General features: G+C 38.8%; 1 protein-coding gene across 2 annotated transcripts; it reads right to left on the bottom strand.

The window, feature by feature from the left end:
• Positions 1–998: 998 nt before the first annotated feature.
• Positions 999–21422, bottom strand: LOC101991791 (phospholipid scramblase 1). Of its 2 annotated transcripts, XM_013353569.2 has the most exons (9): positions 21233–21402; positions 13517–13542; positions 11809–11889; positions 7973–8280; positions 6301–6343; positions 4445–4665; positions 4169–4330; positions 2406–2567; positions 999–1430 (listed from the first exon to the last, which is right to left on the bottom strand). In XM_013353569.2, the coding sequence occupies exons 2-9, from the start codon at positions 13527–13529 to the stop codon at positions 1371–1373; spliced, it is 1050 nt and encodes a 349-aa protein (XP_013209023.1). In that variant the 5' UTR covers positions 13530–13542; positions 21233–21402; the 3' UTR covers positions 999–1370. The 2 variants fall into 2 exon arrangements, with proteins under 2 accessions (XP_013209023.1, XP_026644830.1); XM_026789029.1 differs by lacking the exon at positions 13517–13542 and having other exon boundaries at positions 21233–21422.
• Positions 21423–24359: the final 2937 nt, after the last annotated feature.

Genomic DNA, 24359 nt, shown 5'->3' with positions numbered 1-24359 from the left:
TTTGAAATAAAAAATAAACAAACCAAAAAAACCCCTCAAATTCTATGACCTCCAGACAAGGTGAAATAGCCTCACCTCTGTGAGGGCCCCCACAAGGAAATAATTGCTTTTCCTGTAATGATTTCTAAGGAACGAGGCCTTTAGGTTTCTGTGTATCCCCCTAGCAATCCGACTGTTTACTGAGTCAGAGTCCAGCCTAAGCTGGCTCCATCCACACTGTCATTTAAAAAAATTGCCAGCAGCATTGCCATTTGTAGGTCCACTTTGGACCTAACAAAAACAAGTTAAAATAGATCTATATGTTTTTATTTGGGGCATTTGACTATTATTGTAATCAATAACTGTTGAGGTTTATATATGTTCTATTTACTAAACATCTGAGCAGTAACCAATTTTTCCTAGAAATATTAGAATATAGGAGCTAAACATTCTATGAGAAAATAGCTTTAACATTGTGCCACTATGAAATTTTTTAAGTCTTTAAAATGAGTCTTCCTTGGGCCGAAAATTCCTTTATTCATTGGAAGTCACTTCTGGGTTGACAATAAAAGTCTTATCAGGTGGGGTGTGATGGCATAAGCCTTTAATCCCAGTATTCAGGGAGCAAAAACAGAAGAATCTCTGTGATTTCAAAGAGCTTGATCTATATAGCAAGTTCTACAATAGCCAGGGCTACATTATGAAACCTTGTCCCCAAAAGGTACAAAGGGCACATATATACATACATACATATATACACACATACATAGATATATATACACATACATACATGGTATTATTATTATATATTGAACTATATTATCACTAATAATGAAGGAATTATTTGGTAGAAAAGTATAGAAATAGAATTACATAACTAAGCTGAATTTCAAAAGAGGGAAAGAAAACACAGTTATTGTTTCCTTAATAATAACTATACTGAATAATAGTTAATTCTAAGGTAAAGGAAACAGAAAGTTTTTAAGGCTTTAAATGGTATTTATAAATAACATCAAGTCTTTTGTATAAATTATAATTTAATATGTAATTTCATCTTAAATTACAATAACATTTAAGTTTTTATAAATTACAAAATAAATCAAAGATTGTAAATCAAAGCATTTTTCTTAGACAATCTCATTTCTATGTGTAAACATTCATATATTTTTCTCACTAATTCACAGTGAACACTTTAAGGATGCATAAAAACAAATACATGACAAAAGTATAGAAAATAAACTATAATTTGAAAGCACAATTGTACAACAGGAGGTATAGGCATCATAGGTTAATCGACACAGTTATTTCACTAAAGAAAAAAAGCCATGTGTGTTCTTTAGATAGTATCCACCAGAATGAAGTCCTTAAATCTCTTGAGGAATCTCAAGAAACTACTGCCACACTCCTGCTCTTTGGTCCTCATTTCCAGTTTTTTCAAAAAACATGAAATCCTGAATAAGACAAAAAAAAAAAAAAAAGAGTTTTCAACAACCAGAGAACAATTCCCACACAAAGGGAGGGTATAAAAACTCAGCAGCATCAGAACAGTGGGAAAATACAGAAATGGGAGCTCTGCCTTCCCCTCTCTTTTTCAATAGCAATCATTTCACCCCTTCTGCCTTTGCTCTGCTCCAGACCAGTTTCATTAATGTCCTGATAAATTCTCCAGATACCATTTTTTCATAACTCGCCCCCACACACACCGAATTATTTTTTCTTGCTCCCTCAACTTTTGCTAGTCCTTTCTAGGAATGGAATATCTCTAGCAACATGAGTTCCAGGTTCAGCTTTGGACCTGGGGCTGCTGCAGCATCTCAGCAGGAGGGGTGCAGCTCACTGGCCCTGGGTCAGCAGCTCTCCCTTGAACAGGCTCACTGTCTCCCCAGACCATTTTGTCCTGTGCGGTTCTAACCTGATATTTCCTCCATGAGTCCTTTCAAATCATGGAGACTTTATTTCTTGGATCTTTTTTATTTTCCTTTCCCCTTCTAGCCATTTGCTAATCACTTGGCTTGAACAATTGCAGTGCCACTTCCTCTCACGTCACCAGGATTTCTCACACAGTCACCAGGATTTTTCTTTGTAAGGATGGATTTCCAACAAGTTTGCCTAATTTTAAATGAACAAGTTAATTAAATTCTTCATGACCTTGTCTGTGCCTAAACAGCTGCCATCTTCCCCCAAAGCACCAATTTTGAATCTTAGAATAACTCTAAGCCCCGAGACCTCTGTCTTATGGGCGAACAGTCTCCTCAATCAACTGTGCTAGAGTGTGCCCAGTGTCATCTTAAATGGAATTTCAGACCAAGTTGAATGGTGAGTACTGATATAAAAACCTGTTCATTTCATACACCATTTTGGAATACAAAAATTTGGTGAATGATTTTGGGATGATGCTAAGAAAGCCACCAATAAAGAGGACTTACGATGAGGAAACATGCTCCAAGCATCACAGCCTTCATCTTCACATCAAGGTCTAGTGGGAACTGGATCCCAAAGTTATCTGCGTCTGTGAAGGCCTCTCTCACTAAACCAGACCACTGCTTGGAAATTTTGCCAACTACAGATTCTTCATCTAGAGATTTGAGCTTCAGAGAAAAAAATAAAAATCATAAGCATTTCCAAAAGCTAAACAGCAGACATGCTTCCAAAGTTGCGATTCAATGAAACAAATATTGCATTAAATTACATAAACTGTAGGTCCTTGCAACTATTAATTGTATACTGACAAAACTAACATTCTCTGGTTCCAACAGCAACAGACAATACAAATTCTTACACTTAAGGCAAAACAAATTTCAATAGAAAAACCTTTTAATACCTCACTAATACACTGTCTAGATTATTTCTATTATTGGGAAAATAATAATACAACTGCTGCTCAAATGTCACTTCAAGAAGCTTTGCTTTCTTGTAGGCTTGACAGTTAAAATTGGGTAGAGGCTCACTGCCTCCCATGGATGGTAGGCAGGGCAGGGCGTGAGACGCAAAAGCCAAGAAAAACCAGCTGTGATTGGAAGGGACCAATGAGAAGCTCCAAGGAAGGCTCCCAGGGCAAAGGTGGGGTAGGACTTGATAACAAGTGAGGAGTAAAATAATTGTAAGAAGTGTGTGGAATCAGATTTCCAGTGTGAAAAAGGTTCTGATTTGGGGGCTTTGTGGGAGGAAAGCCCAGGGCCAAATTTACAGTAGAATGGGTAGGACACAAGCTAAAGTGCATACTGCAATATTGGTCAGAACTGTAAAAATCAAAAGTGCACACTTTCCGTAGAACAGCAGAACAAGGGAAAAAGAAAGAAAGAGCCTAGGAAACCCACTTTAGTGGCTTGGTTGCTCTTCTATTTAAAAAGTGCCACACAAAGTATAGAGATACAGAAGTTAGTGTGTTTGTGTGTGTATACTGTGTGTGTAGCTGTTTATGGATGTGCACATCAGCATGCATTTGTGTGGAAGCCACAGGGTTTACTGCTCGCAACCTTATTTTTTTTTTTTTTTTTTTTTGCAGAGAAAAATAGAGGAATATTTATTCAGTGGGGACCATATTGAGAAGAGGGACAGAGATTCAGTGGTTCCCACAAATCTTCAGGGTCCCAACATGAGGGAAAAGCTTAAATAGAAGACAAGATAAATGCATAACTAACGACTGCTACCAAGGTGTGTATGTCCTGCCCACCACCATCTTAGCTCTAGTATCCACTAGGTCAGTCTCTCCTGCAATGTCAGTGACCAGTTGTCAGTCTTTCCTGGAGATAAGTTCCATTTTTGAGCCTGAGTCTTCAACTGCTCATGCAGCTCAGCAGCAAGCCCCAGGAGTCTTTTGTCTCCATCTCCCCAGTAGTGGAACATAGGCATGTGCCTCTATGCCATGCTTTGCACTCAGATGCTGCAGATCCAAACACAGAATATTACACCTGTACAGCAAGCACCTGGTCAACTGGGCTATCTCCTCACCAAAACATACAAAGATTTTAAATGGTAGATTGTTTTTATTACTTTTCTTTCCTTCTTTTTTGCCCCCATTCTCTGCTTTTTATCTACACAGACCTTTAATCAGAGTAATGGTTAATCATTAATCAGATGAGCACACATCAGTTCCCACTATTTAGGTAATGCAGTAAGAACATCCTACAGGAATATATTCTTTTCATGTCAGGAAAGCACATCCTAGGAACATTGTGATATTTCTTACCTCAAAGTCAATGTCTGAACAGCAGGTGCACACGACACACGGACCAACAATTTTTAGAACATCCTCCTTCTTCTCATTTTGCAGAGTGAACTTTGGCAGACAAGGGTGCCAGTTCTGAGTCACATAACCTACGGGCACACCAGGAGGAGCTTGGACTTCTATCTACAAAAGCAAGAGTGCATGCTGAATGGAGCCATAGCCATACCATACAGGGTTAATGGATTCTGGAAAACTCTGTTGCTCTCCTCTCATTTGATATGGAAACTTCACACTGACCTTCTGGAGACAGCAGGGAAAGCAGCAGCTACTGCATCTCAGGGGTCTCTCCAGAGTCATGACCTCTTGGCCCAGATTGTCTAGGATCCTCAAGGTAAAAGGTCTAGATGGTCCACAGCAGTTCCGAGTGCAGCAGTCAGTATCTTCCACAGCAAAATAAACTCTCTGCCCGAGGCTGTTCTTGATTTCATATTTGTTATTTGTTTCAAAGCCTGTTAAAACTGAAAGCACACAGGAGAAGTTCCATTCACCACTTTGCTAGGAACAGTGACTCTCTCCTGAGGTAGCAATGGGAAGGGTGGCTGAGACTGCAGGAACAGCAGGAAGTGAGACACAAGCAGTGGAGAGATGCTCTGGACCCGAACACTTAGGACATCGCAGTGGGAAAGGAGAAGAACATTAAGGTAAGAAGGAAAGACGGAAGACATCCGTACATGAGACTTCCTCAGGGATGAAGCTGCAAGTCCACCTCCATGGCCTGTATCACAAAGGAGCTTCAGTGTCTGTGAGGTGCAGTGCTGAGGGGGAAGGTGGGGCTAGGTCATCTCTTCTGGCAGAGTTTAGCTTTAGGGCTCACAGAGTGATTGCTATGTTTATAGTCTATGAATTGAATCCATGGTTTGTGGTACATATACATACTTTTCCCTGCCATTTGAACAAAAGCAACGAGAAGGATTCTTCTAAAAGCACAGCTGTGAAAAGGGAGAGTGAAAGCAAAAGTGAATCTGCAAAGGAATGTTTAGCTCAAAAATAAATTCAAAGTGGACAGGAGGTGTTAGACAAGAGGCGTGGTGCTCAGTAGCCACCCCTTCAATGCATACCCTACAAAGGTTATGCTATCATGGGCGAACAGAGTGATGCTAAGTCCTCCCACCCACAGAGCTTCAAGTGATGGGCCTTGCTGTTCTAACTTTCACACTGAGATCTTCTGTTTCTGTCCAGCTAGGAAGAGAGAATAGATGTCCTTCCTTGTTCATAGCCCTCTGATCCTAGAGTCACGGTTCATTAGAAATATGTCCAGAACCACAAGTAATTATTTAAAATTTGTAGAAGCTCAAGCACCAAATGCTATCTATGTGCAAGGACTTTTGGGCATCTGGAGATGTTCTTTGTCATGGTGAACTCGTTGAAGTGCCTTTGGTGGGGCTGAGACAGTCCCTGAACCCTACATTCATGGAAATTTCTCTCAACGTTTGGCTGTCACTCAACTGATTTATAGCAATCAATTTTCATCCTATCTATGGCTGTTTTAATATCTTAATCTCAGAAATCTTGAGCTTGGCTATGAAACTTAAAAATTTTTACAGCCTCTAGTTTTCCTTGTGATTACTAAAAAAGTAAAAATTTAAACAGTCAAAAGTTTTATCTTCATATCATTTTTGTATACTTAGATTTGAATACAGAAATGTCAGTAATGTGTGATGCACACTGAAAATGTAAATTCTGAGTAATTTCTAAGTGTTACAAAGAACATGAAAAATTAAATAAAATGTCATTTTTGTAAAAATAAGAAAATTAAGTACATCCTGTTTTTAAAAGACCTAAACACTGAAAACTAATGTGCTTTAGAATTACATATGTCTATCTATCTATCTATCTATCTATCTATCTATCTATCTATCTATCTATCTATCTATCTATCTGTCTATATAGTATCTTAAAGCTTATAAATCTATGAGGATCTGTATTAAAGGGTCAGAGCACTAGGAAGGTGGAGAGCCACTGCAAGACAGGCATCTGTAAGTTCCTGGCTGAACCTCTCACAGAAGACTGCTCTAGGGAAAGCGACGGGCAGGCCTGAAACTGTATGAACTGCTTTTACTTCCAGAAATACCATCATTACATGGCATACGTACCTTCCAGAAGTTCAATTTGCTGATGAACCAGAATCTGATCTATCTGTTACGGAGAAGAGAGGATATGTGCTTGAAATTAGTTATCGGTGTTTCATATTTGTATTGCTTTTCATTTAAAAGATAATATTGTTAAAATTTTCAAAATGCTTCTGGAAATTCTTTACTATAACATTTTAGTCAAATACATCTGATTTATAACAAGTTTCTGTATGTATAAAACATCATTCTTTCTAAAAGTTTCTCAAGGAATATTTATAACATTTTAATTTATTTATAACTTCTGTTCTACAAGATGGAAAAATATCATGTGTGACCAATGTCATCATTTGTAGTATGCATAGATTTTCCCTGGTATATGTAGGATCCTAATTTTATAAATATCTATTTTGAAGCTATTTTATGACCAAATAATTGATGAGTTTCCCCATCCTACACTTTTGAGTAACTTGTGGAAAATTAAATTCACACAGAGTATCTATAGAGACACCTGATTGACTGAGAACTGGATAGTCATCACAAGGCTATTTGTTTATAAGCTTAGAATTGGATTATAAATATACTTTATATTTTTATTGGACACTTTTACTCCTATTTCACTTAATTTCCTTTATCAAATAAATGCTAAAAGTCATACTTCTATATTCTGAGATATACAATCATACCATGAACCCTGAGTTTGCATTTGCATTAATTAAATAAAATCATTTTTTGGGTTACAAAACCAAGTTAGCAACTAGTTGATAGGAAGTAATCATAGAGAGCCTCAGAGTGTCTGACTAGGTTCTTTTGTTTTGATAGAGTGAAGGGATGCTCTCTTTCGGAGATACCAACAAAGTGAGAAGGTCAGCTAGTTGCTACTCAACCTCTCTGAGCTAGCAGGTTTTCACCCCAGCATTTGACTCCCGAGTCTTACTGGTAAATAGAACAACAGAGATTTAATTTAAAACTATATTTGGCAGCAGCCACAGAGCCAGGCCACAGTCTGAACAGTTGAGCCACTGCCAGGGACAGAGGCCAGTAGCCGCAGAACTGTGTTTGTTGGTTAAACAGCAGCAGATTAAAGTTTAGTGTCTGTGCCGATGGAAAAACAACACTGCAGCAACTCATTGTCATGTAGTACAGCATAATCATGGCTTTATTCTCTATCTGTCGGATTTAACAAACTGTATCACTCAAAGGACATAAGCAACAACGTAGATAGGAGTTTTACTGGAGGTAAACATGTGAGTCATATAGTAGGGTGTGAATTGGGGGTCACCATAAAAGAACATCCAGTTTAGTACCAAAGTCCAGGTCAGGAGGCAAGGCCCACTATTGTGGACAAGGTATACAATTTTTTATACCTTCGGAGAAACATGGTAATTATAACTCCTGTATATCAGAGACTTTCCTATGATGATTCAGTGAAACAATACACTAACTGAGTAGAAAACTGAACTGAAAATAGTGATTAATAACCATTTTTAGGTAAATTCAAAATTACAGAAAACACAATTACTATGCACACTAATGTTCTCCTTAAAAAATGAATCTGACCTAGAAGAATTACAAGTATCTAGTGGTACAAAATGTTATTTTTCTATTTCAGACTTTTATGAATTTTTTTTGTCCCATACTCCAGCTTAGACACCCAAATTATTTGATTCATGAATAGTTCATGCAATACACTTGCCTGAGTTAAGTATTCCAACCCAGGTGGACAGTTCAGTGGGGGAGGTGGTGCTGGCATCCACGGAGCCCCTCCAGGCCCACCTGGATGACTGTACGCTGGCTGATTTTGGACAGGAAAGCCACTTGGGCCAGCACCTGGATAACCTCCTGGTGGGACTGGGTAGCCAGCTTGGGACCCTGGATATGGACCCTGGGGCCCTGGATATGGACCCTGGGGCCCTTGAAAGCCAGCCTGAGGCCCTGCATAAGGATTCTGGAGTCCTTGGTAGCCAGGCTGGGATGTGGGGTAGCCATTCTGTTCTGAAAATCCTGAAATAGAAGCAAGTGAAAAAAATCATAACTGCATAGAAAAGTCAGTTCATTACAAGTATCCCAGTTATCTAGGGAGTTCTCATCTCAGAAATCCTATTGATACAGGATTTATATGATATTGTATTTTTTATCTGTCAGAAAATATGTTCTAATAATTGACAATGGGAGAGAAAACAAGTATGTCCACAACATAAACCTTCTGGCATTCTGTGAAGACTCAAAATGGAAGCCTGGAGCTAGGTTTTCAAGAACCCAGAACACTCCAAATAGAAGATGATTCTGGGGTACACATCCTATGTGTACAGACTCGGGAAAAAGTTTGCTCCATTTCCCTAAGGAAGAACTGAGAATATAGAGACCATCTGCTTGACCTGGGAAGGAAGATGGTGCTGGGATCTGGTGGGTGTGTGGAATCCAGTAGTGTTACTAAACACCATCCAGCAAAGACAATACATTCCAGGAAAAGAAAGAAACCTAAATATTATCAGATATGGCTGAGAAACCCTTGTATATAGTTAAAGACAAATCGTTCTTTATAGTACATTTCAGATACTTGTTTGCCAAGAGTTTTAGTCCAGTGTATTCCTCTAAAATTCTTTTTGTCCATTGAAAAAAAAAAGATTTACAACTTTATGGTATATAGCAGCATTTCAATTGTATTTATATAAATAAAGTTTGCATGGGGATCGGGAAAGTAAAACAGCCACACTGATCAGCCTTACAGACAAGGCAATGGTCAAACACCTTTAATCCCAGTAGCCATATTAGTTGCCATAGAAACCAGGCAGTGTATGCATTTAACCCCAGTGGTGCACATCTTTAATCCCAGACCTAGAGAGGATTATAAAACGGGAGGAGAGAGCTCTCTCACACAGTCTCATTCTGCGATTTCTGGAGACAGGATTGCCATTTCTGACTAAGCTCAACGTAAGAGCCAGTGGCTGGCTGCTTTGCTCTTCGGATCTTCAGGTTGAACTCCAATTTCTCTCTCTGAGTTTTTATTAATTGTGCTTCAATGGTAATAAATTTAAACCTTACTATTTATTACCATAAAAGCTCTAGAAAATACAGTTGATTAACCAAAGAGTATAGCAAAAGCAATGAGATAAATTATTGTCATCTTCTGTGTATGGGGATATATATATATATATATATATATATATATATATATATATGAAAACATATGTGTGTGCACATATATACTTGTGCCTGTAAATATATAATATATATACCATGTATATATATACACTTGTGTGTGTAAATATATTATATATAATATATGTATATACACACCATGTGGATGCCTGGTGCCTGTGGCAGTCAGAAAAGGGCATCAGATACCCTGAGGTTGGATGTGTAGACCATTGTAAGCCACCATTTCGTTACTAGAAATCAAATCCATGTCCTCTGTAAGGGCAACAAGTGCTCTTAACCACTACATAAATGCTCCAGCCCTGAGGAAACTTTTCAATAATTAGTAGCTAGAGAACAGGAGGGAATTAATACATGTATGCTGAAAAGTCTCCAATAAGAAATTACAGTGAGCCTCCTATAGTGAGTTATTACATAGGAATGGAATACATATTCAAAGGATTATATGCACCTATGATTCCACATTGAAGGACATGCAAACTCTAATACTTAGAATCCACAGTGAATAAATAAAAACACTTCTAACAAAAATCCATGCTCCATTTAAAAACAAGGCTTAGAAAATTTACTATACCTCACAATGCCCTTTAATTGCCTTCATAATTTCTGACTATCACAGCAAAGGGTTATCAAAAAGTCAGGGGTACAAGGAGAATGGATTCAAAAGGGTTACAGTCAGCTTTCGGTATATTAACAAACAAAAATTTGGTGTAAAGCAATCTGTGAACAAGATGGTGACACAGGAGGTGATGACTTTATGTGGCTGATGCCCATCCATGAAAAAGGAAGGACGCACTGTGTGAAGGGCTGATGAGAGGTGTTGCAGGTGGAATGAAAGAAAATGTCAAAACCCTCCCCTTGAGACACACATACCCACGTTAAGCTAACTAGAGGAGGACTGAACCACTTTCTAACTCTCTGGCTTACATCTTAAACTTACTGGAAAACCTTCCAATGCCAGTTCTTTGTGAACTCAGCAGAGGTTTTCAAGCCTGATCTCACAGTAGAAAAACCTGGTGGTTCAGAAATTACCAATCCCTGAGTTCACAGGTCGTCTACTGGTGTTCCTGTCCTAACACATTTAAGTTACTCTTAAGTGAAGCCATGGTTGACAACTACTACATTAGAACCTTGAAACTTAGCCGGACCATATTCTTTCATTATAAACATCTGGAAAGAACAAGTTCCCAGGTTTGGAGAGATGGCTCAGAGATTAAGAGCACTGGCTGCTCTTCCAGAGGTCCTGAGTTCAATTCCCAGCAAACACATGGTGGCTCACAACCATCTGTAATGAGAACTGGCATCCTTTTCTGTCATGTAGGCAGAAAACTGTATATATAATAAATACATCTTTGAAAAAATCTAGAATTCCCAGAGCAGTTTCTGTGAAATCTCTTTACTCAGCAAAGAAAACAGACTGCATAACCCTTGTGTCCAAACAAAGCACCTTGATGGTAGTTCCCAGGTTGTTTGGAAAATCAGGGCAAAGCATCTACTTGGGCATTTGCACAGATCAGATAATGATGACAATTGCATTTGCTAAATGAAAAGCTTTCCATTATTTTATGCATTGGTTCAAAATAAGACCTAAAATTCATAGTAAATGATGATATGATTCCTCTACTTTTGTGAGACATGGAAAACAAGAATCATCATAATTACAACAGAAGATTGTTTCTTTCCTTTTTTAGTAGTTGGGATTGAATTTATGTTCTCACGCATACAAAGTAAGCATTCCACAAATTAGCTTTGTCAGGGCTTTATTTGTGTGTGTGTGTGTGTGTGTTTCATTTTGTGTCAGGCTTTTTCTAAATGCTTGAACTTACCAGCTACCTGCCCCCTCTTACTGTGCTTCTGCAATTATGAACCCGCATCTTTAAGCTTGGCGAAGAGAAAAGGTGTCCATTATAAGTCTCACAAAGTGGAAACAAGAATCCTAGGTAGCTTCCAGTGGTAAGTAGTTTTCATTTATCTGTTACTTAGCTGAACACAATTAATCCCCAGTTCCATAGGACTCAAAAATACCCATGGAAAACTTTCCCTCCCAGCAATTCTCACAAGAGATGAGCAGTCAATACAATTAATTTTAAATTATGTGTTTTAAGTGAAATATTGTTGCTCAATAGAAACATACTCCAGAGTTTACAGCGCTCCTTTATAAGTCACCTTACTGCCCTCTATAAAAAAATATCCCTATGGAAAACACATGGAACAAAAGAAAAAAGAAACTGCGAAGCTGCCAAAATTCCTTTAATACAATTTCATGAAAAAGAAGTACTAAAAAAAGATATATGTGCCCACCCCCTTTCTTTCTCTCCCTTTCAAATTTCAATTGATTAGTGTTATTTTTCCCATCTGCAACAAGTATTTTACCTTGGAATGCTGCTGGTGGATACTGAGGGCCATACCCAGCTGGCAAATGTGTTCCTGCGTGAGGAGCCTCTGTTTGCATGCCTGCAATTCAGGGAGAGGTACATGCTTGTCAGTTTAAGTATGATATGCATTGGGAAGCACAGTAGACAGTGATGAGATAGTGTGATGCAGATTAATGAGGCATGATTAATAAAAACCCAGAGACAGATATTGGGGTTCAACCTGAAGACCAGAAAAGCAAAGAGGGCCAGCCACTGGCTCTTAGCTCCACCTCAGTTCGAAAATGGTGATCCTGCCTCCAGGAAGCCTCACAATGGGACTGAGATCCTCTCTAGATCTGAGATTAAGGGCATGCGGCCCTACTGCCTGGGTTCTATGGCAAGCTAGTATGGCTACTGGAATTAAAGGTGTGTGTTACCACTGCCTGGTCTGTAAGGCTGACCAGTGTGGATGTTTTACTTCTCTGATCTTCAGGCAAGCTTTAGCTATTAAAACACAAATGAAATGCCACTACACAGAACTGAAACAAGCAGAGTAAACTCCGTATATGAGTTCTGCCTGCAAAAGAGTTAATGTAAAGGAGACTTTTGCTTCAATCATGCTGTGAAAATGGATTCACACGCTTGAAAGAATGGCATGTCTTTTATGTTTTTTCAAATTTAACCTAGGTAGCTTAGAAAAAAAAATCATAAACCTGTGAGATAACTATCACAAAATATTTTATTTTTATGTATACATGTCGATCTGTATAGATGTTATGTAAACTTATTCATATACATTTTATTTCTCTTCAGGTACAAATGTACCAATATGCATATAACTATATGAATATATTGAGTGAAAAAGTGATGGTGCCAGCGATCAAATGAATTTCTCTAAGCTGAATGAACTGCTAGCATGTAAAATAGCTCAAACATATCAAATTTCAACATCTTTAATTTTGTTTTATGACAATTTAGATCGATACAAAATTCATTAAGAAAACCAAGCAGTTTGTCCTGAAAGTTGTCGAATATACTCATCAAAACTAGATTATGATGATATATATATATATATATATGTATATATATATATATATAATTTTGACTGTCTCAACAAAGATGAAAGAGAAAGGGAAACTAGTTCTGAGAAAATGATTTGGCTAGTAATATTTTTTAAGATATGCAATTTTTTCTTCTCAGAACTTAAATACGGAAAAATCTTATATTGTAGACTTGATATATTTATTTGGGACTTTCCTGAGAGAGAAAAAAGAGGAAGAAAAATATGATCAATATTACTCAATCCTAAAGGATGTGTATATTATAAAACACACATCATGAAAGTATGCATCTCTACACTTAAGAGAATGAACTGATATCAAAAATGTTATTCTTTGATTAGTATGATTAGAATAACCATTAATGTATACGAATTGTGTCCAAAAGCCCAGAAAAGTCTCTGGATAAGACATAGTAAGCTCTGCACAACGTACACATCTGTATGCCTAACATACACCTTCCTCTGTGGACTTGCTGTCACTAACTAGATGGTACCACACCCATTTGTGCCTGTCTTCTCCATGTGAGAACACTAAATAATACACTGAGGATAATAGCGTAGCAGCGAACCCAAAGAGCAATTTCAAGAGCTGAATAAAACATTACAATCAAGTAATGTCTTATCAGATGATTTTATGAAAAGGGAATACTCAACATGAATTACTTACTGTGCTTTTCCATGGTTTAACCCGTTCTGAAAACAGAATATCTGACGTTAGTAGATTATCTACAGATTTATTGGAAAGATGTGACTGCTCCAAGGTGCTCATGAACTCTGCAGGCACAGGTCTGGTCAGTCCTCCCAGTTCATCTAGTCTAGACTGATCTGCTTACTCAAGCTTTTGGGTTTGACCCTCATCCCCATAGTCTCATTTTTAGTAGAATTTCAGACGTTTTTGGCTGGTCATGATGGTGGACACATTTTTTTAAGGGTCTTTGGAAACAGGATCCAAGAAGGAACACTGTGAAAGACACACCCAACAGGGAACAGAGCTAAATGGGCAGCCTTCACAAACAGCCCTTCTAAAAGAAGCAGGTGGCTCACATACGAATCTCTGAGCTCAGCTGTAGGAACCGTCTAACAAGATAGCAGGAGAGAATTCCAGGGCACAGGAGTGGACTTTAAAATCCAGGATCTATGGACCTGCCCTACTTGAGCTCCAAATTTAAGGTTTAGTATTCAGTTCTGTGGATTAAAAGTTGCTTCTTACTAAGGGACCTGGTTGAGATTCTCATGGTGACAGCATTCTTGACAACCCTAATGACCCCACAGCTGACTACTGAAGAAACATGCAGTACAACAAATTTATACTTGGTCCTGTGCCCAGTAATTGAATCCCATCTTAGCTTTATCCACTACTATCCGGGTACCACATTCTGTAACTCTAAATGGCAACAACTCCATGCTTACTGATTACAACGGAAGCAAAGCAGACAAAAATTCTGTTCCTTAAAACTTTTATCCTCCTGAGTTAAATTGATGCCCCCTCGTGTCTGGCACACTCCAGTATTTGCTGCCCTTTTACTAGCTTCTTTACTGTGCAATTCTGAGTAATAAAGCAGCCAATAAATGTGACTATATAAGTAATTATAATCAGTATTCTCGAGAAACAAATACCATCTTCTACTTCATTTCAAAATTGTTTATCACTGGCAATTTTAGGTAAAAAAAATTCCTATCTTTTTGTTTTGTTTTTGTTTGTTGAGAAGGGTTTCTCTGTAGCTTTGGAGCCTGTGCTGGCTTCAAACTCACAAAGATCCTCTTGTCTATGCCTCCCGAGTGCTGGAATTAAAGGCATGCAACACTACTGCCCAGCTGAAATTTCATATATTAATGAAATACTTATTTCTAAGTATTACCACACCAGTTTTAAGTACCTTATATGCAAGATGTTCAGCAGTGATCAAGTAAATCTCAATAGGTTTACACTAGAATAAATCTAAAAAAAAATGTGCTATCCATTTAAATTTCTCTTTTTACTTTAAACAATAGGAACATGATTTTGTATTAACTGACCAGTAGCCAGCTCCAGTGGCTATCATCAGTCCTTAAGGGCAGAAATATAAGTATTTAATTTTTTCTCCAATTAATCCTAGGGCTAATTGTAAACTAATAAGCATATGTAATTACAATAGAGTATAAGGCTATATGTTATATCAGCCTATGTTAATCTTTCAGAGTCCACTATATGAATATATATTCTTACTTTATATATATATATATACATATATGTATATGAAATCTACACATACACAATGCCATGATCATCCATCTCAACATCAAATTTTCATTATGAAAGGTTATGCATTGAAAGGAATATTAGTTTTCATAAAATATGCCAAGAGTAGCAGATATATCAAATTAAAAGACAAACCTTGGAGTAGAAATAGGTGGTATCCTTTGTGTGTTAAATGTCCTTAAAGTTTTTACCTGCACCATTTCATTTATATTTTTAAGATTTATTTATTCTTGTTGTCTGTGTTTAAATGGTTTTGCATGCATGTATGATGCCTGAAACGGTCAGTAGAGGGCTATGGATCCTTTAGAACTAGAGTTATTGGTGGTTGTGAGACTCTGTGAAGGTGCCAGGACCCAGACTTTTAACCACTGAGCCATCTCTTTACTAACGTCCCCTATTTCTTATGGCACTCTTTAACACATTCAGCTTACAAAAGCCTATAGCCTCAACTAAGTATAAACTTTAAGGGATTGTAGTTGTTAGCCATTTTCATCTTGCTGTCAATCAGAGAACTTTACCTTTCTTACATTTTGGTTTTCTGTTTTGTTTTTGTTTGACTTTGGTTCTTTTGAGACAGGGCTTTTCTGTGTAGCCCTGGCCATCTTGGGGCTAGCTGTGTAGGCCAGGCTGGTCTGAGATCTGCCTACATTTGCCTCCTGACTGCTGGAATTAAAGGAATGCACCTCCTCCACCCTGCTCATGTCTCTTTAGATTTTGAAAATAGAGCCTAGAACTGGAAAAAAAATCCTTTCATAGTTTTGAATTTCAAATATACAATAAGAACAGCTCCCTCTCCATAAACCATGTAGTGTGCAGTGTTCAAGACAAACCAGCTCAACAGCTGAAGTTTGAATTAACAATTTAGTTAAAACATTTTTCTTTTCATTGTGTGTATGCATATTTGCATGTGCGTAGACATGGACTGGCGTTTAAAGGGCTGGAATTGACCCCGGTATCTTCCTCAGTTGCATTTTACCTTATTTACTGAATCAGTTTTCTCACTGCTAGTCTGTCCAATCAGCTTGACTATGGGATCTTTGTTTAAAAATATTCCTTCTCAGAATGTGTTTGTTTTGGCCTAGGAATTTCTGTGAGGCCCGAAATGAATGGCATGCTAGAAAGACGGGAATTCCTAAGCCTTGTCAGGTTGATCTTAAGAATGTGGTGACATAAGTTTCTGTCTGCATAATGAACCAACCAAGAGGACACTGGCTTCATTTGTCCTGGGGGTTAAAGAACATTTCCTCCTTGTGCAAAAGTCCCCAAACAGGGCTCTCTTGTCTCTCTTTGATGTCTTCTTTTTATTTTATTTCATAATTTTGAGGCTTTAGCTATGATCGGAAGGAGAACCACTTATTAGAAAAACTTCTGTACAATAAAATGTGGGTTCTTATTCACCTTGGCTGCTAACATCATCTCAAGATTTAAAATTACATGTGTGGGATCTAGAGCAAATATTAGGCGGCCACTAAGACTGTCCATGTGCCACTTAAAATACAGCTTCGTGTGTCTAAGGGACGAAGGTATCTACCCTGTGTCTGCTCACCCGAACTGCTCCCCTTAGCTGTAGAAATGATTTTCTGCCTTCACTTTAGCAGAGTTCCGGCCACACAGCTTTGAAAACAACCTGCAGCTGTATTCCTAGTTGAAGCGTGTCATTCATTATTTCAACCTGATGACTTTTAAATAATGTTTCCTGCTCTTGTTTCGTCCATCCCCCCACACCGCCCCAAGACAGGGTTTCTCTGTGTAACAATTCTGGCCGTCCTGAAACTTGCTTTGTAGACCAGGCTGGCCTCAAACTCACAGAGACCCGCCTGCCTCTGTCTCCTGAGCGCTGGGATTAAAGGTGTGCACCACCATTGCCCGAATCTGCTCATGTTTTTTGAAGTTTCAGAAAGTTTTAATAAAAAAAGGAAATAATGTTCATGATGTACCCAAAGGGGGAAAAGTGTGTAACTCACACTAGGGAGTTACAATTTCTCCAGAATGAATAAAGAACTTCAAGAAATACCCAAATTAATAAATTCTTCTCTGCAACTCTATTATGTGACACATTTATAGGAAACTGAAGCATTGTATACATATTAATGAAAGTAAATATAAATACAATTATTTATACTTTCTGTTTTGTTGTTGTAATAACAAATCCCCATTTCTTTTCTGGGGTTTCTTAAATTAATAATTTTAATTAAAACATTTTTTTCTTTTAATTATCAATGAGGTATACATGACATTGTATATGTATGTTTGCATGTGTGTAGACATGGGCTACAGTTTATAGGGCCAAAGTTGACATCTGTTATCTTCATTGTACTTTAATTTGCCGAGCCACACCTTTCGCTAAACTAAACTGGAACTGGCCAATTCCATAGCCAGACTATGAGAGTCATTGTCTCTGCTTCCTGCCTGCGTAGGGATTGCAGGCAGTGGCCACACCTGCTGAGTTTCTCTGTAGATCCTCCTGATCTCACCTGTAAACTTCCTGCTTGCACAAGTGTGCTAATCTACTGAGCCATCTCCTCAGTTCCTTTCTGATTTTTTTTCTTTTTTCATAACTGTAAAGCATTCCCACCTGGGACAGGGAGAAACCACGAGGACCCATGATCATGTTTTCATAATCCATACACAGTACAGAAAACTCCTGTCTCTTGGGATCTTGAAATTCCTATTGCTTTTAAAAGCATTTTGGAACATTATAACATTACCCACGCCTTTAAAAAGAGTGCAAATTATATTGAGGTTATTTAACTATAATACTTATTAAATGCCTACGAATCAATGTCTCTTTATAAATTATCCCTTGTAGGAGATAAACCAGCTCACATTTTCTCCACAGTCTAACCACCAATGTATGTCCTGACAAAATTCAGCAGCACCTCACAGCTTCAAAACCACCACTAACATCTCAAAGTGCTGAGCAGTTGAATAAGATCTCATGGTGAGAAAACAAACAAACAAATGTAGTAGTCCAAACAGCAAGGCAGAACCACAATAAGCCACCAAGTGAAAAAATTTTCAGGTACTTTTTTAGTTAAATTTTTAGGTAGGCTTTATGTGTTTGGAAAGGTTTGGAAAGCATTTAACATACACACATTTCAAGTGTTAAATTGTGGGTTTGATGGCAGTCAAACTGGGGCAGATAAATATGCACATATATTTCACAAATGGGTGCTTCAAGGTATTGTTGAACATTTGGGGACAGGGCACCCCTAACTGTAAACTTGTTCAAGTACATTGCTTAGCAGTGCAATGTCCCTTGTGACAGGAAGTTTCCCTGTCAAAATCCACATCTCTATTTCATCCTCATGAAAAGGAAACAAGTTTAAATTCTGAATGAAATGCTGTAAACTTTGAAAGAAAATAGATTATACACCAGCTGAAACCCATGGAAAGTGTTGCGGTCAAATGTTCTACTAAAATAAGAAGTAAATTTAAAGAAGCAGAGATTCATCTGGAAACCCATTTATGCTTACTGGGTTCCTGTATGATTACAAAATGCCCCTCTGGGAAGCCCAATGCTCTTACATTAATTTGAGATTTTTTTTTTAATTACTTATAAATGGAGTACCTAAGCCCAAGGAACAAAAGCTGTTGTTTAATGCCAGCCACTCAGTTCACTAACTAGCTGAATTAACGTGTTTTTTTTTTTTTTCACTTTTCACATCTTTGTATTCTTGCCTTTGGCTCACTGAAAAAGAAAAGAAAAGACTTCCAACTTTCATTGAAATTTGTTGGCAAATATCAAAGCCCTGGGTTCCAGTTTATTCTTGTGGTCAATTGTTTAATGGCTAGGTAGGCTTTTTTGCAAGAATTTAATTTCAAAATGAAAAGAACCCTTGTTGACACACACTAATTAGAGTTGGTTTTATCAAGCCCTGCTTATTTAGTGCTCTACTACAAGAGTGTGATGTGAACACACATGCATACTTATATAAATATTTCCTGAAGAAGTATTCACTTTGTGAATATCCTGTGTTTCAAAGTGGGGGGGGGTATTTGTTCTGGTGGAAGCTCCACCTCAGTCCTCTTACCCCATCTCTCTCTCCCCAAACCATGCCTCATCTCAGAAGTCCACCAAACAGGGCTTGTCCCCCAGAGATGCTTAAGCCCACAGGGTATTTAAACTGCCCCCCAGAAAACAGACACATGGTTTTTCAGGCTCTCTTCCCCTTATCATCTGGGATCATTTTACCCATTAAACCTGAGCTTTTTCTAATTCGGTTTCATTTGGTCTGATTTTGAATTGTTGCATTGGCTGAGAGGTTTGGCGGGGTGCAGAAACTTTTCAATGTTTATGGACAGTATAGAGTTTATAGTGTCTGTACTAGACATATAGCATATATACTGTCTATATAGACAGTATGAAGTCTATATGTCTATACTATAGACCATGCAAAGCTCTATACAAACACTTCACCAGCAAACCTAGGGACTGAGAAGAGATCTAAGTATATCCTGTAGAACATTCAGAGAGCCCTGAGAGAAAATAATGGCGCTATTAGAAAGGTTTAGCGGGGCATGGATTTACATAGGAGTGGCAGTGGTGCCCTCGAGATAGATCAAAGTCACATTCAAAGGAAACTATCATCAGCCAGGCTGTGGAGTTATGGGTGTGGGTGTGTGCAGTGAGCGCTACAGACAGGTGGGAGGAGAGCAGTGGAAATTCTGAAGCTAGAATCTCCCTTCATTCAGGGGAATGAGTGGTCTGTGAATTACAGAGCAGAGGAGGACCCGTCTTTAGAGAGGATGATGATAGGGGCACATGAGACAGTCACCCAGGTGTGTCTCCACCTTACAGTAAACTCCTTCAAAGAGTTTGATGCTCTCTGGCCAGACTCAGAGACTCTTGTGTCTCTTACCACCCCTCTATTTCCCTGTTTATTCTTTCTTCAAAGTGGCCCAGTTGTCGATAGCCACCAGATAGAAAGCTCTGTTGACTAAAAGAGCCCCAACCTGCCTGGCACGATTTCCATTAAGCTTCGGTGCAATTAACCATTTAGCTTGCCAAGCCAGAAGAAAGCATGATTGTTTGTCTTGGAACTGGGAGGTGATCAGACCCAAGTTCCAGTAACAATATTACAGAAATCAATCCACACAGGAACGAGGGAGAGAATTGTTGGTGTGGGACTTTGCCAAGTATTTGATAGAATGAACATTGGTTTTGACTAGATTCTTTATTTCTATATGCAATTTATTAACTGATGCCAAAGTGACTGAAACTCTTTTGTTATTGCTGTTTTGCCTTCTTCCTTCCTCTTTCTCCCTTCTCCTTCCTTCCTTCCTTCCTTCCTTCCTTCCTTTCTTTCTTTCTTTCTTTTTCTTTCTTGTTCGTTTGTTCTGTTTTTCTCCAGTCAGGGGTTTCTCTTGTCTAGCCCTAGCTGTCCTGGAACTTGCTCTGTAGACAGGGCTGGCCTGGAACTCAGAGATCCTACTTCGCCCCCAAGTGATGGGATTTTAAAAAGTGACACATTCTTAAGTCTTATTAACAATCTCAGAGAAGAGCTAGTATACATGAAGAAACTGGGTCAGAGTTCATGGCTATGGTGTAACAGAAGCCTGAATGCGCAGCTAGTGGTCTTGCCCACTCTGTTCCTTACTCCCTTTGTATTCCCTACTTCGGTATTCTAGAATGCTACGCACTGTTTGGGTTCTAGCCATAATCCAAGGGAACACTTCGGTTAAAGAGCTAGCAGGTGAACGATTCTTTTCTTTTCTTTTTTTTAACTTTTCCTTTCCTTCAATGGGAATCCATCATAGACTCAGCACGTTGGACAAGAGTGCTACCGCCGAGCTACAAGTGAGCACAGCTTCAAGCCCTGATTCAGGGCTGCTCTGGGCTGTAAAGCAGTGTGCTAAGCTGAAGAAAGTCCTGTAGGGACTTTCAAGGAAATTATACCAGTTTGGTTCCCTGAGCAACGGTGGAGACATGGCCTCTGGCTGAGTTCTCTCTCCACTTCCGGGGTCTCTAGCCCAGGTCTTTCGGCCACTTTCCCCAGTTTCCATACCATACAAAGGGTCCGCAGCCCTTGCTCCTGCTCAGCCTCCGCCCCCCAAACCTCCCGCGCCCCATTCTGGTACCCTGCTCCTATGCAAACACAGATCGCGAGCTCCGTCCTGGGTGGCACAGAATGCTGGGCTCACCTGAGGCTCCTTTTATTTGGCAGCCGGGGAAGCTGAAGTCAGGGATGTGATCAGCGGGTCCTAGTAGTCCTGAGTCCCAATCCCTTGCTAGTGGCGCAGCTGAAACTCAGCCTTCCCAGAAACCTCGCGAAAAGGACTGAGTGACGTGAGGGACCTAACCGCAGCCTGCGCTTCAGAATTCTCCAGCTGTGCGCTGAGGGCAGGCAGTCCACCAAACGCCCCGCCCACAAGCAGCTGGTGGGAGCTTAAAGGAAGTGGGGTTTTGATGACCTTGGAAGGGAGGGTCACTCAGTACCGAGGGAGTGGCCTCTTCTGGGAACTTTCTTTCCCCTGCTCTCTCAACCTCTCCATCTGTGGGGATTCTATGCAGGAAGTCAAGTTACTTTCCTGCTTTGCATCTTTTCCTAAGTGGTAAATCGGTTACCACATCTGTTCCATCCCCCCCCCCCCCGATTGCATTCTCAAGGTTGTTGAAATCCTTCCCTAGCAGCATTTTTCTCGGGTTTTTTTTTTTTTTTTCCTGCCTTAAGACTTTTCTTTTACAATCGTTTGGTGCCTTTTGGTGTTAGTGGTCTTACTTTCGTTTTCTTACAGTCTGTAGAAAATTACTGTCCTTACCTTGAAAACATTCAGGGCTGGTCTGAAGAGTCGCTTGCTTATGGGAAAATCAGCGTCTGCTTTTGTATAGTACAACGGTGGTTCTCCAGTTACAGCCCGAGAAGAATCACCTGGTTAAAACTACAATTGATGGTCGTGCTTTCAAAGTTTCTGTTTTAGTGTGCCCGGTGTGGTACGTGTCTAAGAAAATTCCCCGTGACTTGGGAGGTACCTTTTTCCTGCCTCACATGTTATGAGTCATTTGGTATTCCCTGGGGCGCTGTGTTTATGAAACAACGATGGAAGAGGTAAATTTTGATTAGTGAGCTCCTCCTTCCTTGCCTGTGATTGGTACATTTCTAAGTATATTCAGCTAAAAAAAAAAAAAAATCCGGAAATCATCTTGGGCAAGGCTAACTACTCGTGTATGTGTATATATTTCTGGACACACATAAACATGTGTGTATTGGATTTATTCTTTCATAGAAAGCAATGATGCAAGGCATTTCCATGTTACTGTGAGCCATAAAGAGCGAGTCTTGAGAAAGGTGAAGCTCACATATGAAAGGACCCCGAAAGTGCGGCACACCAGTTCTTGACAAAGGGACCCTGAATTTACATAGCTCAAGGTAATTCATGGTTTGAATTGACTTGCAGTTATGAACTGAGGATATTTAGCATTATTCTGTACCTGATTTCCTACTCAGGCCAAAGAAGGGTCCTTACTACTGTCTTCTTCTGCATAAAAGTGTTCATTTCAGTTTTATAATTTGGTTATACTTATTTGTGAGTCTTTTTTTTAAGCTTAAGCAGTTGAAATTTATTTATAGGTAAAGCTAACGGTGCTGAAATCATTAGTACAATCTGTCTACGAGCCTTCTTAGTGTCCTTGTGCCTGGTGTTTCCTAGGCTAACTGCTGTTACCAGGAGCTCTGAGACTGTCTCTGCACAGGGGAATAGATGGGAATGTGATGCAGCTGCAGAGTAGTGACTCACTTGAGTTTTCTTTCTCCTCCTCATGTCTTCGTGCCTCACATTCACCTGAGGTTTTTACTTGGAAAAACTAACCTTAGTGAATGATTTAAATGTTGTGTCCCTAGAATTCATTCCTTATGAATAACAGGAGATCAAAAATAAAGCATTGAACAAGGTAATCACCGAATGGACATGTCCCTGTTTGGTGCTGCGTGTGGATACCTAGCAGTATCCTAAGACCCAGGGTCTAGTCTCTTTAATATACAGCTTTCTAGGTTGGTAGAGGCTTTATCATATGGTCTATTCACAAAAGAATAGAAAGGGCTTAGCCACACACAGAGGTTTGGGGAGCCATACAATGAACCGATAACACTTATCACTTCTATTTGCATCCTGTATCCTGAATGAGGGTAGAGGGTCACACAGATTACAAGAAAAGTGTGGAAATGCAGTGTGGAGTCTTCTCAGAAAGGAAAATAAGGAAGTTTCCTACTGAGCAGTTAAAAAAAAATATTGTACCATCATCTGGGAATTTCCACTAAAACTAAAACAAAAACTCCTCTTAAATAAATGAGCAACCAAGCATTTAAGCATATGTACTTATAAATCTTAGGTCTTTTTACTTAAAATTATTTCCTGAAGTTTGTAATAAAAAATAATTTCAAATGAACTAGATATTTAGTTCAATGTGTTTAAGGTCCTATTGCAAAATGGAAATTTGACATTTTAAAATAATAATGTATAGAAGTACATGAAGATTATTCAGACATTTATTACAATGAGGTCATATATATTATACAAAGAAGTTATTTATTATGGAAGAAGAGGAATGCTAGCTTTCTATAATAGATGGCTCAAATAAATTTTAAAGAAAAAAGTAGGAAGTAGCCATGAGCAGAAGGCAATACTGATGTGAAGAGACACAGTGGTGTAACTGAAGAAAACTAACATATATAGCTTAGCAGAAGGTATGGTATTGGCAGAGCTCCCTCAGCTTGCAACAGAGACCGAAATTCATGTTCCCTCTTCTAACAGAACGCAATTGTTACTGAGCAACGGTTGTAAGCCCTAGAAATATATTTCCTTGTTTCCGGGAGTGATTGAAATAGTACCGGTGCCATCTATGAAACAGAAGCAATCTGTTACTTCCAAGCCAGGAACCTAAAAAGGAGATGTACCTTCATGGTATATCTTGATAACCATGTATGAGGAAAATAAGTTATAACTGCTAGCATTATCTCATCTAATGCTGGAGAGCTGAAAAGGAGCTGTTGTGTCTAAAGTCTTGTAAAGAAAACATTCAATTTTATCATGGGAGGTGGAAGACGGTGTGATCTAATTTTAAGGACGAGAGAGACACTATTAAGTCCTTGTATATAAAGAATAGTCTATGTGGAGGACCTAGTACTTGTTGGAGTAAAAAAAATGAGCATAGAAGAGATTATTTTATTGACATTGCAAGACCCAAACACTGTGAGGCTAAACTGAGATACTGAGATGATACTAGTAAAATTTGAAAAGAGTGGGCAAACATGAATATAATCAGAGCATGTAT

The sequence above is a fragment of the Microtus ochrogaster genome, unplaced genomic scaffold (assembly GCF_000317375.1).
Source record: "Microtus ochrogaster isolate Prairie Vole_2 unplaced genomic scaffold, MicOch1.0 UNK12, whole genome shotgun sequence".
Taxonomy (NCBI): Eukaryota; Metazoa; Chordata; class Mammalia; order Rodentia; family Cricetidae; genus Microtus; species Microtus ochrogaster.
This window is presented reverse-complemented; position numbering and strand designations above follow the sequence as displayed.